Genomic DNA, 14,565 nt, shown 5'->3' on the forward strand with positions numbered 1-14,565 from the left:
TTAGAATTTATTAAAATCCGTAATTATTGTCCTATATAATCCCTTCAGTGATTTCATGTGAATTTAGCGAATAAATTCACGTAATTTATTTTATTTCCCCCCTGCAGACTTGAGGTGAACCAAAAAAATCCAATCGTAGATAAACATGCAAAACTAACAAGAATTACGCAGAATTTCTGTACTTCTAATTTTCTAATTGAACATGCTTTAATTAAAATAAAATAGTAATTTAAATCTAAGACATTTTAATTGCTTTCATTGTTACCGGAATTGTTTTGTTATTTAAATGTAAATTTAGCGAATAAATCCACAATAAATTTGATACTAGAATAATAATTAAAAATCAGATTTTTATTTTCATGTAAATTTAGCGAATAAATTTACTCAAGAATTGCTACTAATAAATCATGATTTTTTTGTAATTTTTGTTTCGATGTTAAATATCCATAAAACAAAATAAATTGCATGCAATTATAAAATAAAAATTTAGTACTTACCGTTTACTCCTTCAACTGTACAGGAACCACAATACAAACACACAGTAAAAACACTGACACTGTACCACCACAGGAACCACAAGGGAAATATCTTCTTCCGACTTACTTCTACCATCATGATCTTATTTAAAGTGCAGATTTAGCGAATAAATCTGCTAGTTATTTAAAGTACAAATCTATTTTATCAGAGAGAGACGTTTATACACGTATGAGGTTATGTTTCTGTCTTGTTTGAGTGTGAATTTAACCGAATAAAATCACGAGAAAGTTTTTGAAAAGATACTTAAGTAGTTTTAGAGTTTTTATTTATATTTTGACCCCTTTATTAGTTTTGCTTAAATGTGAATTTAGCGAATAAATTCACAAGAAACTTTTAAGAAAAATATTTTTTTAAGAATATGTTTGACTGTTTTAAAAAGTGGAAATTTAGCGAATAAATTCCCTTAAAAAACATTTAGTTTTTAAAAAATGTTTTTTAGAAAAAATTTAATAAAATCCGTAACTGTCTTATAATCCCTTAGTAATTTCATGTAAATTTAGCGAATAAATTTACTCAAGAATTGCTACTAATAAATCATGAATTTTTCGTAATTTTTGTTTCGATGTAAAATATCCATAAAACAAAATAAATTGCATGCAATTGTAAAAGAAAAATTCAGTACTTACCGTTTACTCCTTCAACGGTACAGGAACCACAATAAAAACACACACTAAAAAAAACATTGACACTGTACCACCAAAAGAACCACAAGGAAAATATCTTCTTCCGACCTATTTCTACCGCTGCACGAACACGACTGAATGTAAAGTACTTTCTTTAAGTGAGGCCAAATTTTCTTATCCCCTCCACTCACCCGACCCCATCCGAACACCTCCGAAAGACTCGACGCTGCCGGTAGAGGATGCGCGCATCTTTACTTTCACTTTTCGTGCGCACTATTATTACTTAGTCCAGTAAAATTAGACACTAAATTCGTATTAATTTGTACACTTTATTCCGAGATGCTATTATTCAGTTTTTTAACTAAAATTTTCTAAGTTGATAATTTATTTTTTTTAATTTAAGTTAAATATTTACTATTACTAATATTGTGAATAAATTTTGAAAAACTTATTTTACATAGAAACGTTGAAAGACCCTTTTTGTAGAGCATTAAATTCCCGTTAAGAATCTGTATTAGTCATTCTTATACATTTAAAAATTCGAAAATAAAAAAGATAAATCTAGAAAACCGCTCATCTGCAGAAAATTATCAAACAAAAATTTTACCTCAATAGTTTGACAGTTTTGACGCAAAAATGAAAACACGAATAAAAAAGGGTGTAATCATACAATTTTTTATCTTTTTTGTTGTAATAACTTGAGAAATTGAGGTTTACGTTCCAATAAAAGTCGTAGATAATGAAATTCAATATTCGTATAAGCAATTTTCTTGTGTCTAACAACTTAAAATTGATTGTTTTATGACCTGCGGAAACTTTCTAGTGATCGATGTCCTTAAAATTGTTATAAACAAAACATAAACGATTTAAGAAAAAAATCATATTGATGATACAAACGGGTAGATTGCATTATTCCCAACACTCAAAATTGCAATAAGCTTATAAATAAAATTTTTAAAAAATGCCGATAACTTATAAATATGGATTACTTAACTAATTATATTTATTTACTTTATTTAGAAATCCATTGTGGAGCGTAGGTTACTTGATAGATGACAGTTAGCTTCACAGAAATCAGCAGACCAAGGTCATCAAAGATTAATGCAGGCTACTATACAACATAGTAAGTAATATAAATACCTATAATTTTAATGTTGTTATTATACTAGAATTTTCCATTTTATCCTAAGGTGAATATTAAATATAATTTGATATATGTAAAATATTATTTTTTAGCATTATAGTTTTTGAGCACCCTGTAGCTCCCTGATAGTTACAGCTTTTAAAAGTTTGTAAGCGGTTTAAAGTGAAAACCCTTTCACTATTCACTGTGCAATACAAAAGAAAGTAATTTATAAACATTATCCAGTAATTTTTAATCCAGTATATTTAATAATTAAATTTTCCAATCGCACATCATGGGTTCTTAAGAGCGATTCTCTAGGCACTACCTTAATCAAAATGCCTAAGAGAACTATGTAGTTCAATTATTATTTAGTCTCTTGGAATATGCAAGGTTGGCTTGATGAATGCATAAGCCTAAAATTATTTCTGGCCACATATTATGCTTAATCGAAACATGGTGAATTTGGGGTCCTATTCATGGGTTTTAAATTATTCATGTTGACGCTATAAGGAGGGTGACTTTCTGGAAGTATTAGACCATTAGGTTTAAGATCTTAGATAAGAACTCTTGTTGGATAGCTACAAAAAATATCACACTTTATGCTGCATTTGTTGTTTGTTTGTTATACACTAGGTCCAGAGATAATATATTATATCGCACGTTGAAAACAAAAGTTACACTATGACAAATTTACAATTTTACAGTAGAGCGGTTTTAATTTTAGGGATAATTTCAAAAAGTTAATTTAATTTGTATGGAAGTTTTTTCCTTAATATTAATGATGATTTGCAATGTTTTCTATTGCTAAATATTGCACCTGGTATAATCTTCTAAAATATTATGTCAGAACCTGTATATATAGGTCTGGATTCACTCAACTAGTCAACACTCCTACAAGAATAACAAACAACAGTAGCACCTTGATTGACTTTATTATATCAAATGATAAAAATTTTTTGGTTCAGGTTCATCACACACCAAAAATTAGTGATCACTCTATTGTGACTGTATGCCTTCCAAACACAAACGACGAAAAAGAAAAAAATACATTCTACCATCGGTCCATGAAACATTATCATACAGAAACTTTACAAAACTGCTTGTCTGACAGGTCATGGAACAATAATATAGCAGATGTAAATATCTTGGCAAATTCTTTTGTTTTAGATATAGAAAATATTTTAAATGTAATGTGTCCCAAGTTAAAAATATGTGTTAGCCAAAAATATAAAAATAAAAAATGGATAACTTGTGATATCTTACAGCTAATGGAAAATAGGGACAAGTTATATGTAAGGGCAATTCAGGAGGGCACTACATATTTATGGGATAGTTATAAAAGGATAAGAAATCAAATAGTGAATAAAATAAAAATAGAAAAAGATAAATATTTTCGCGAAGCTATAGATGAAAATAAAAATAATTCTGTAGAGCTTTGGAAAAATCTTAAAAGCCTTCTACCGGGTAAAAATTCCGTATTATCAAATGAGGTTGTATTTGAGGGCCAGACATTTACTGAGGAGTTGGACATAGCAGATAAATTTAATAAATACTTTATTAATAGCGTAGATCAAATTGTAGATATTTTACCCAAATTTTCAGTTTTAGAAAATACAGTTGATAATATATCAACGTATACTATATGGGATAAATTTGAAAATACCACTATGAGTGAAACTAGGTGTCTATTAAAAAATATGAAAAATGTTAAAGGAGGGGAAAGTGGTATCTCAAAAAAGGTTCTTGTAGATGTATTTAATATTGTAGGCAAGCGTGTGTTAGACATAATTAATACATCGCTCATAAATGGTGAATTCCCAGAAAATTGGAAGGTCTCTACTATCTTACCGGTTCCTAAGGTTTCAAACACAAAGCAGGCAAGTGAATTTAGGCCTATAAATACTGTACCAGTTTACGAAAAACTTCTAGAGCTAACTGTAAAAACCCAACTACAAACTTATTGCGATAATAATAAAATTTTAACAAAAAATCAGTCAGGGTTTCGACCTCAACATTCTTGCGAATCTGTGATAGTTAACATCTGTGATAATTTTAATAGAGAAATAAATAAGGGAAATTTTGTTTTAGCAATTTTCTTGGATTTTAGAAGAGCCTTTGAGACAGTAAATCGAAATATTTTACTTCTTAAAATGGAAAAAATGGGTATAAGAGGTACGGTTCTAAATTGGTTTAAGTCGTATTTACATAACAGAAAGCAAGTGGTCAAGTTTAAAAATAATTTGTCTCTTGCAAAAGAAATTGTTCATGGTGTTCCTCAAGGCACTGTGTTGGGCCCAATTTTGTTCCTTATGTATATAAATGATATTGTTAAGGTAATGAGTAGAAGTAATTCAGTATTATTTGCGGATGACACTATGCTGTATGTTGTGGGCAAAGATGTAAATAAAATGCAAGACGATCTAAATTTTGATTTAAATAATATATATAGATGGTTGTGTGATAATAACTTGAGCATTAATGCGGCTAAAATAAAATTTTGTTTATTTGGAAATAAAATTAGATTAAATGAAGTTAATTTAAATACAATAAATATCAAAATTAATAATGAAGCAATTTCCTACCAAAGAGAAATTAAATATCTGGGTGTTATTTTGGATCCACATTTGAATTTTTATTCGCATATAGACAGCATAACACGCAAAATGTCAAAAAAAATTAATTTTTTATCGAGAATTGGCAAAAACCTATCTATACAAACAAAATTATTAATCTATAATAGTATTATTGTGCCGCATTTAGATTTTTGTTCTGCACTCCTGTTTGGTGTTCCGGATTACAGGATCAATAGACTTCAAATCATACAAAACAGAGCCATGAGGGTTATACTAAAATGTAATAGATATACACCGGTGGATAATATGCTAAATGTCCTAAATATTTTGGCAGTAAAACAAAAAATATTGTTTAATACATGTATGTTTGTTTTTAAATTAAAAAATAAATTGCTACCAGAATATATTTGCGAAAAAATCACAATATTTAGTGATTTGCATAACTATGCTACCAGACAGCGAGGGGATTTTGTACTAATGGGGAGACATACTTCAGACAGAATGACAAATACCATTCTCCATAAAGGCCTCAAATATTTTAACGAATTGCCAATACATTTAAAGAACAGTGAAAGCCTAGTCACATTTAGAAAAACATTAAAAAGATATATATATTCCATCCCAAGAAATTAAATTATATTATATTGTATAGGTATAAGGTATAAATGTTTTATTTTGGTTGTATTGCTTTGTGTTTTATTATTTTATCTTTACTCTTTTAATATAGTTTAAGGTTTTATATTTTTAAATTTTAAATTTTTTAGGCTCTAGATTAGGTTTTAAATTTTTTATATTTACATATTTTTTTTTTTTTTTTTTTTTTTTTATCTTAGTTAAGGTCTTAAATTTTATTGTTTCAAATTTATGATAGTTTTAAGTTTTATATATATATTTTTTAAATTAACTGTTGTCATTTGTTGGTATAATTTATACTTATACCTATAATACCTATTTGTTAGTTTACTATATGCCATTTAAATTTTCCTTTTTATTTTTAGTTATATTCTAAAAATTTTCTTTCTTTGTAATTTTTTGTAGCATGATGCTAAATAAAGAAACATTATTATTATTATTATTAACCTAAGCTAAAACTGGTTTTTGTTTTAAAAGATTTGGAAAATATTTGCTAATAGTGACATGTTTTGCTAGGTACTATTATTAGTTTTGGAGTACATTGTGAAATAAAAGATAATAAAAATTCACGTTTTTTGTGGTATCATTAGAAATGTGGATATGAAAATATTAACAAAACTTACTATTAAATTCTGCACAGAAAAGATTAAAAAAATATGAACGAAACTTACATTATAGGTACTACTAAATTCTAACCAGGAGATTAAACAAACAGAAAACCAAAATTCCAAAAATTATTTTCAAGGCGATAAATTACAAAGCTCAATCATCTTATTCTTTTAAAATATTATTATAATAGGAATGGTAGAACTGAGGAATGAGATTGGCGTTAATAAGGCTTTGTATATCATTTTTCTTACGTTCTGATATTTTAATTTTTTTTTGATATATAGAATTTAAATTTTGCTGATCACAAATACGCTGAAAGTTTCTTTGTAGAGCTATTTCTTTATAGTTGTTATCAAAATAAGATGTTTTGTAAAATATTTGGATATCATTATTAGCAGTTTTTTCAATTGTTATTACTTTAATATCTGATAGTTATTCTTCTTCAATTTCATTGAAGAAGATTTCTTTCGAAGAATTGATGAAAAAGACTTCTTCAATGATTGCCACGTTTTTTTGAATTTCTTATACCAGTTACATATTGTGCCGGGACGTAAATAGGACCAGACCGTTTTGTTTTCCATATTTCTTTCTCAGCGCAGCATCCCCTTCATTTTGGGTGTGCCCCCGAATTAAAAATTTGTGGGTTATCGATTTAAACTTAAGATTCTTAACGGCGTAAATATACATTCCAATAATGAATTGGTTTTTTTGCTGTCCACAGCAATTATCAGAATAGAAACCAAATCCATATCCAAGATGCTTCCTGCCGACTTTTTCTGAAGAAAACGTAAAACGCACGTGCCAATCTCATTCGCTCCACGCTGACCGTTAGACTCGTCCCAAAAATAATATTCCGTTTGATCTACACCTAGTTCGCATATCGTAAAGTTTAAACAGTTAATTCTAGATTTGTAGTAGAAGGTAGATGCTTCGCCATTAGGTATAGTCATTACATCCTGCAAGTCATAGTAAGCTACCTATTAACGCATCCGATATTTTTTTTATGTTTTTTGTACTTCCCTCTTTCTTCTCCAACTAAGATCCGAGAGAGGATCCTAAGAGGATCCCCTGCTGTCCATTTTACTAATCACTGTCCTTATAGGTCTATCAGTTATTCCTAGGGTATTTTAAAAAAATATCTTACAGACGTTAACTTTGGCATTATCCAAATCAAAAGTAAAGGAGAGTTTAGATTTTCTGTTTGAATTTATTTTTTTGTACTGGTGTTTAGGCATAATTTCTGTTATACTTCGTGCAATAAACTCTCTTTGACGCTCAAGCGATCCCATTCCCCAATACCCTTCAAATAGCAGTTGTCGAGCTGCTTGTGGTATTTTGTCCCTGCATTTTAATCGGCAATGATCTCCATAGGATGGTCCCATTTTACGAGCTTCAATAATTCGTTTTGATTTTGAGACCGATACGTATTCTTGCCCTAAATTTCTCAGATTCTAGCAATAATAGGACGCCTTGTGTTTGTAGACCTTTTTCGAGATCTGGGTATCTGCCGAACTCCATCAGTAGCGCTTTCAGCTGGAAGATTTAGGTTTTCATGTAAATTTTCAGAAGCTGTTAACGAGCTTGAACTAAATATTCTTCATCGAGCTTTTTTAGTGGGAGGCTGATATGTTCTATCACATTCAGAACCTGACGAAAATGGTTTAGGTTCACTTTCTTCATCTTGATCATTCTCAGCATCTAAAAACAATAATATAGGAATAGCTAAACAGTTAAATTTAAATAAAAAAGGTTAGGCTTGTTAAAAAAAAATGTTTTTTTTTAACAAGTTCAACCTTATTTATTGGAAGTGCCAAAAAAAACTGGCAATTAATAAAGGGCAACTAAAATAATATTAACCGTTTAATGGACCTGCAGACGAAGAACTAGGACTTGAAGTTTATAGAGGAGAAACTAGACGATGAACTTGAGCTGGAGTTTGAAGAGATTGATTGTCGGCGGGTGTTTTCTTCTTTGCTGTTTAAAGAGTTGAACATTTCAACGCTTTCAATATTCGAACAAATGGCTACTTCTTTTCCTTTCAATACACTGAATGTATTGCCGCAGGGGCCGATGGTGTTCTACTCATGTTTGTTATTTTGGTCTCTCCCTCAGCAGATGTGCTAACATTTTCTTTAATTTCAATGTTTAGCGCCATCGCCAATATTTTGTGGCCTCTGTTCATAATGTCAGTCTATAAAATCAGAAAAAAAATGACGAATTTACAAATAACTTTTAATATTACAAACGTTTTGATGGCGTGTTATAATGTCTCAAAAAACAGTTTAGCTTAGGTCATGAATTTCAGTAACGACACAAAACAAAATATGATATCTTTAAAATGTAATTTTTAAAATTTTATTAGTTATTATTTAATACAAAATCGACATTATACAAAAGGGGTCACTGTTATTCTAGAAAACTTTTAAAAAATGTTTAAGTTTGTGTTAAAAAAGTGACACTAAACAAATAGTGTTACTATTGCAATACTATCCTTATTAAAAATTTAGATATTTATTGAAAAAATATGTTACTAAACAAAAAGTGTCACTTTTCCAATAAGAGCGCGATGCGTACTGCACGTCTGTTTGGACACAACTGGTGTCAATTTTGAAGTAAAGCACGGCCGAAACACAGTCTAACTTGAAATCTAAAGTCTAAATCTAAGTCTAAGTTGAAATCTTTATACTTTGGCTGAAATTTCCGTTAGTTTAAAGTGACATTCGTGCCATCTAGGAGAAATAAGGGGGACTATAGGCAAATAGGTTATTTCGTTTAGTGACACTATTGATGTAAAACTTGAATATACTAAAAAGTGAAAATTGACAAATTTCATATAGTGTCACTTTTGTTTTAAGCGTGCGAGATATTTTTAGAATTGTTTATGTGAGGAGAGTATCCTAAGCTTCAGCTATTTGTTATTAACACTTCTTTGTTATTAAAACACCCTATTTAGGCTAAAAACCAAACTTATATTCAGCGATAAACAAGGCACCTCTTTACAAAGCCATTTCTTGCTCGAGAGAGAGAGATGACAAGTGACATATCACTTTTTTAGCAATTCATGATTCGAGCGCCACGTAGTGGCGAGTTTTAAAAGTAATAAATTTAGATGTTGCCACACTGACTTAAATTCAATATTATTTTGTCAAAACACAACACAAGTTACGAATAGTTTAAGCTCTTTTCCGATAGATCAGTATGCTGATTATTCGTGGGCTATAATGGGTGAGTTTAATTGTAGAATAGACAAATTGGTAGATATTTCTATAAAACAGCTATAAGTTATAGGCGTAATGGCTTCTATGTAACAAGGACGTGAAGATTATTTCTACAGGAACTGAGCTTATTAATTTTTTGTCCTTGCTCTTAATGGCAGATCTCTGAGCACCGTAGATAGTTCGATGTAGCTGTTCGAATGTTATAGCTGTAGTAATAAAATCAGGTAAGATCATATTAGGGAATTTCAGGAAGCACTGCTTGACAGAATAAATTTAGATTTCCGGGAATTGATCTGGTATGCTTCAGCGAATCTATGTGCCATCACATTTAATGCTGGATACTTCTTGCAGAACTTTGTGTGGAATCAGTTTATCACCAAATTAATGGGATTCAAAAAAAGAAGAGACCGATGGCGACAGATTTTGGCATTTTCAAGTAGCATTTGTTTAACTGAGTCTTGAGATACGGGAATGTTCTTTAATTATTCCACTAGGATGTCCTTCATACCATCCCGATTAAGTGCCAATGCCATCGATTAAAAGAATTGCACAGTATGTCCTATATATAGCATGCCAACTCCATCAATCATACTCTACAGACTGAATATTGCCGAATATTTATTTGTCTCATTTTTCTCGTTGTGGTATTTTGCTGGTACAGAAAACTCTATTATCTATATAGTGTTTCTTCTTTGATCAAGCAGAATAACGTCTGGCTTGTTAGCTGAATTCGGCCTGTAATAGAAAAAGCTTCAATATAATAAATGGTATATAAACTATAAAAGTAAGGCTCATTATTACAACACACTTAATTTTAAAATTAATCAGAGGGAAACATAGAACCTAGGTCAGTCATATAATAATCTTAACCTTAATATAAATAATAAACTCCACCTTGAATATATTGTTCAAAAATTAAAACAAAGAATTAAACTATAGATGCTGACCTTCATTCTAATTATTTTTACACGATTTATCAGAATATTATCCTTTTTGGTCTCATAGCAATACATTTATTTAAGCAATTTCCGAGTTATGCTATTAAATTCGTCATTACCATAATCCTCTTTAACACTTTGCTTATGTTTATGTCTCTGATACGAATGAAACAGTTAAGAAACTGTATAAGCTAACCAAAGCAATTTAATTTAAACTTATTTCCATTTACATTTAAATTGGTTAAGTTTGGCAAATGCATTTGCACAGTTTACTTTGCCCTAGTGCATATAAGATGACGGAACTTTGTCTGACCGAGGGAGCGTGTATGTCACTTTAATTTGTATCCTAGTATGTTGAAATTAGATATGGGACATTTAGACAAACATTGTAACGTGTACTGTGTCCTAATGTTAACTGAATACATTGATTAATTAAATTAGGTCTATTGTGGAATTTATAAGAAACTAAATAATTACGGCACACTATGCATACAGTGTTTTAGTACCATATAAAAAATAGTTAAAAAAATTAAGAATTCGGTTAGGAAGTGAAAAAGGATACTTCCATTTTATACGCAACTAGTAATTTGATAGTTACAATAATGAATTTCCAAGTCAAGGTCTCACTGATATGTACCTACAAGTTCTTTGTCAAAAATTATACATGTTCTTAGGCTAGAAATTGCAAAAAAACACTTTACAATATCATAAAATTTGACAGACACAGAAAATACTACTTGTCCTCCTTAATAAAATATCAGTTTTTTAAACAAACTTTAATAAGATACTCTTTACTAAAATCGATAATTAATGTTAAATGAACGTAGATAACATATTTTAAAGAAAAAGTTAATTACATCGCAAAGCCGCTCAATCCCATTGTTGATGCCACGTCTACAAGGAACCACCATCAGTGACGTCGTCAAAAAATATTTACACAATATAAATATTTATTGATAATAGAGTATGCTTTAAATATAAGTAATATTACCGTTTATGAACTATTTATGTTTTTCTAATGCACTTTATTAGCGTAAACCTAATAAGAATATTATAAGTGACGTTCAAAGGTAAACATTATTACCACAAATTAATAAGAACAGAACTTCTTGGATCTAGTTTCTTTCTCTCACTGTTCTAGATTTAATCTTTTGCCTTTACATGTTCTGGCAACAAGGTGGAGTGTCCCAAACACAGAAGCTAACTTGCAAATGCTAGTTATCCTTATCAATATAACTGTTTTGGGCCTGTTTATAATATATGTTTAATTACTTAAATCAAGGTTATTTCGATCTTAATTATTTATCAAGTTATCAAGGCCAGACTGTAAAAAAATAGGGACGCTGCTCCAGTCACACTGAAATAAGGTGATCCTTCTGTTTTTGACGCACACCCTTAGTGACTATGTAATGTGTAAAATAAAATAGAAACAAAATAAGAAGAGACACAATTTAACGTGAAAGGAAAAGACATGACTCGACGACTCCTAGTAATAAATAAAGTAAAGTAAAGTAAAGGATGTTGATATAAGGAACACCTCAATCAGCTTTCATTAAATCGACAAAGACGTGATGCACTTCGGTATTATCTCGCATGAGATTTAGGTACCGATTCAATACTACTGCTTTCCGGTATCGCACACCTGTTCCGTATTATAAGTTTTTGGCGGATGACCTCGGTCAAATAGCTTACTCCTTCCGCCCCGAGGGGCACCCCGAGGGGCCATAAGGTAAAGTAGGATAAAAGAGCAAAGCTTTATGAAAGGAACATTGGAGTAAGAGAGTGAGGAAATGTAAGATTGGTCGAGTTTAAATATTAACAATTTATCAAAAAACGCCTGTGTTATACCGGTATAAAATCAATGTAAATAAACCAAAATAAACAAAGTATGACCGAACTAATTATTAAATATCTTAACCTATTAAGGAAACTTATGTTAACTAAAAATACATAAAATTAGCAAAAAGTAACAAAAGGAGAGAGAACGAAACTATAACAATGACTTAACCATGGTTAATATTTTACAACCTGACAGACCCACATAGATAGCATTACAATCTCCTGGGGCCCAATTCTTGATGGCGATAGAATAGAAGGATTACTAGAGCATCCCTGAGAATCGGTATCTAAATCATATCTACTCATATCGATTAATCCTATCGATATAAATCGATATCTAATACATCTTCCTCTTGTATTCCCGACAGAAAAGGAGAGAGCAAATTCCAAAGGAAGGCGTAGTATTGCCGTATTGCCAAATATTCCAACCAATTATAGAAGGGTATTTTTGACATTTCAGGTTGTGGGGGAGCTTGTTTGTAGTAGTGGGAGTTTTAAGGGCTGCCGTTTTTTTGCTGTTAAGTGTGTTTTCGTTTAAGGCTGTTTATTTAGTTTGGTGATTTCTCTTGTTTTTATTCAACATTTTTTAATTTTTTTTTAAATTTGTGATTGTCTGATTGATGATAATGATAAAAAGGAGTCACTTTGTAAAAGATTATTTCTCGGAATTCTCCGATATTCATTAGGATCTTCTTGGTTTTGCTCAACAATATCCCACACCAAGATTGCATTCAATTTTATCTTGGTAGCAAATTAGAAAATCAGAAATAGGATAAAAAAGCATTACTTTAAGTAACCGCAATCAAAGACAAAATAAACAATATACATTCATAAACACAAAAACAAAACAAAATTTACCAAAATGACACATGACATACAAAGTGAAATTAGTGCGCTTGCGTTACATGCAATATTACGGATTTTGTGTTTTTAATAGAGCCACGCCCTCTTTCTATTAGCCGTTCTACTCCCCGGTTTTTAACAATTGGGCCCTGATGTAGTCAGATTTTCCCTCTTATTTTTGGTGTTTATTCAGTACTTACAAAGACTATTAGTGTTTTGGTGGTAAATGGTATTGACAAATTAATACTAAACAGTTTTGAAAGTTGCATGAATATGGTCCCAAAGTACTTAAGACAATAACATTTTAAATTATTTGTGTTTTTTCTATTGTCTACCAGATTATAAAATCATTTATATCAATTAAACTATAAAAATTAATTTTTTGAGCATGAACATGACATTAGAAAATTGTACAAATTAAATTAATGAGGCCACAAATCAAAATAACAAAAAACCACATATATTACAAATTAAAAAGCAAAATATGATTCTGACTAAAAACAATGAAATTGCTGATTATGCTAATGATTATTTTGTTAATATTGGTGCTCAAATTTCTGGTGCCCTTAATATCCTAGAAACGCTAACCCCTATAAAGGAATAAATTCCTAACTCTATTTATTTAAGACCTACAAGTTCAACAGAAATAGTAAAACATATAAATTCCGTTAAAAATAATTGCTCCCCTGGTATTGATCAAATTACTTCTAAAACAATAAAACTTCTATATTTAAAACTTAAGGATCCAATTACACATATAATAAACCAAATTTTCAAAACAGGCATTGTACCATCTTACTTTAAGGCTTCTATCGTTACACCAATTCATAAATCAGGAGATAAACTCGATATAGGAAATTATAGGCCAATAAGCGTTATTTCAAATTTTGCTAAAATTTACGAGAAATGCCTTAAATCACGACTTGTTGATTTTTTGAATACCATTGACAGCATATCAGAAAATCAAATTGGAAGTGGTAAAAAATGTTACTGGTAATTTAAATGTAGTCAAAAAAACGATAGCCCTATTCCTGGACTTGCAAAAAGCGTTTGATAGCGTATTTCATAGCCTCCTCATTAATGTCCTTGAAAGAAATGGTGTGCGGGGACCGGTTTTGAGCATCTTTGAGAATTATCTCACAAATCGTACTCAATTTGTCAAAATAAATAATATATTAAGCTCTCCCAAAAAAATTAAACATGGCGTGCCTCAAGGTACCGTTCTCAGACCAATTTTATTTATTCTTTACATAAACATGCTTTGTAATCTTCATGTGGGGGGGAAAGTTATAGCGTATATGCTGATGACACGGTAATAATTTTTTCGGATAAAACTTGGGAAGGGGTGAGAGAAAAACTTAAGGTTTGTTTCAAAAAAATTAAAAATTTTCTGGATACATTCAAACTAAGTTTAAATATTTATAAAACATATTATGTAGCCTTTTCACCTACAGCAGCAAATAGACCAAATTTTAGCAACATTAAAATAAATGATTGACAACAACAATTTAATAAAAGAGCAAAACAAAATAAAATACTTAGGAATTATTTTAGATAACAATTTAAAATGGAACCAACATGTTATATATATTACTAAAAAAATCAGATGTCTAATTTAGAATCTAT

General features: G+C 30.1%; 1 protein-coding gene across 1 annotated transcript in view; it reads left to right on the plus strand.

Moving 5' to 3' along the window:
• The window catches only part of LOC126738132 (calcium/calmodulin-dependent protein kinase kinase 1), an 88,956-nt gene that overhangs the window by 15,426 nt on the left and 58,965 nt on the right, over positions 1-14,565 (plus strand). Inside the window, exon 2 of the mRNA XM_050443302.1 lies at positions 2,181-2,283. Coding sequence (XP_050299259.1) covers positions 2,262-2,283 — 22 coding nt within the window. The 5' untranslated portion in view covers positions 2,181-2,261. The remainder of the gene's footprint in view (positions 1-2,180; positions 2,284-14,565) is intronic.

Source organism: Anthonomus grandis, chromosome 7 (genome assembly GCF_022605725.1).
Source record: "Anthonomus grandis grandis chromosome 7, icAntGran1.3, whole genome shotgun sequence".
Lineage (NCBI taxonomy): Eukaryota > Metazoa > Arthropoda > Insecta > Coleoptera > Curculionidae > Anthonomus > Anthonomus grandis.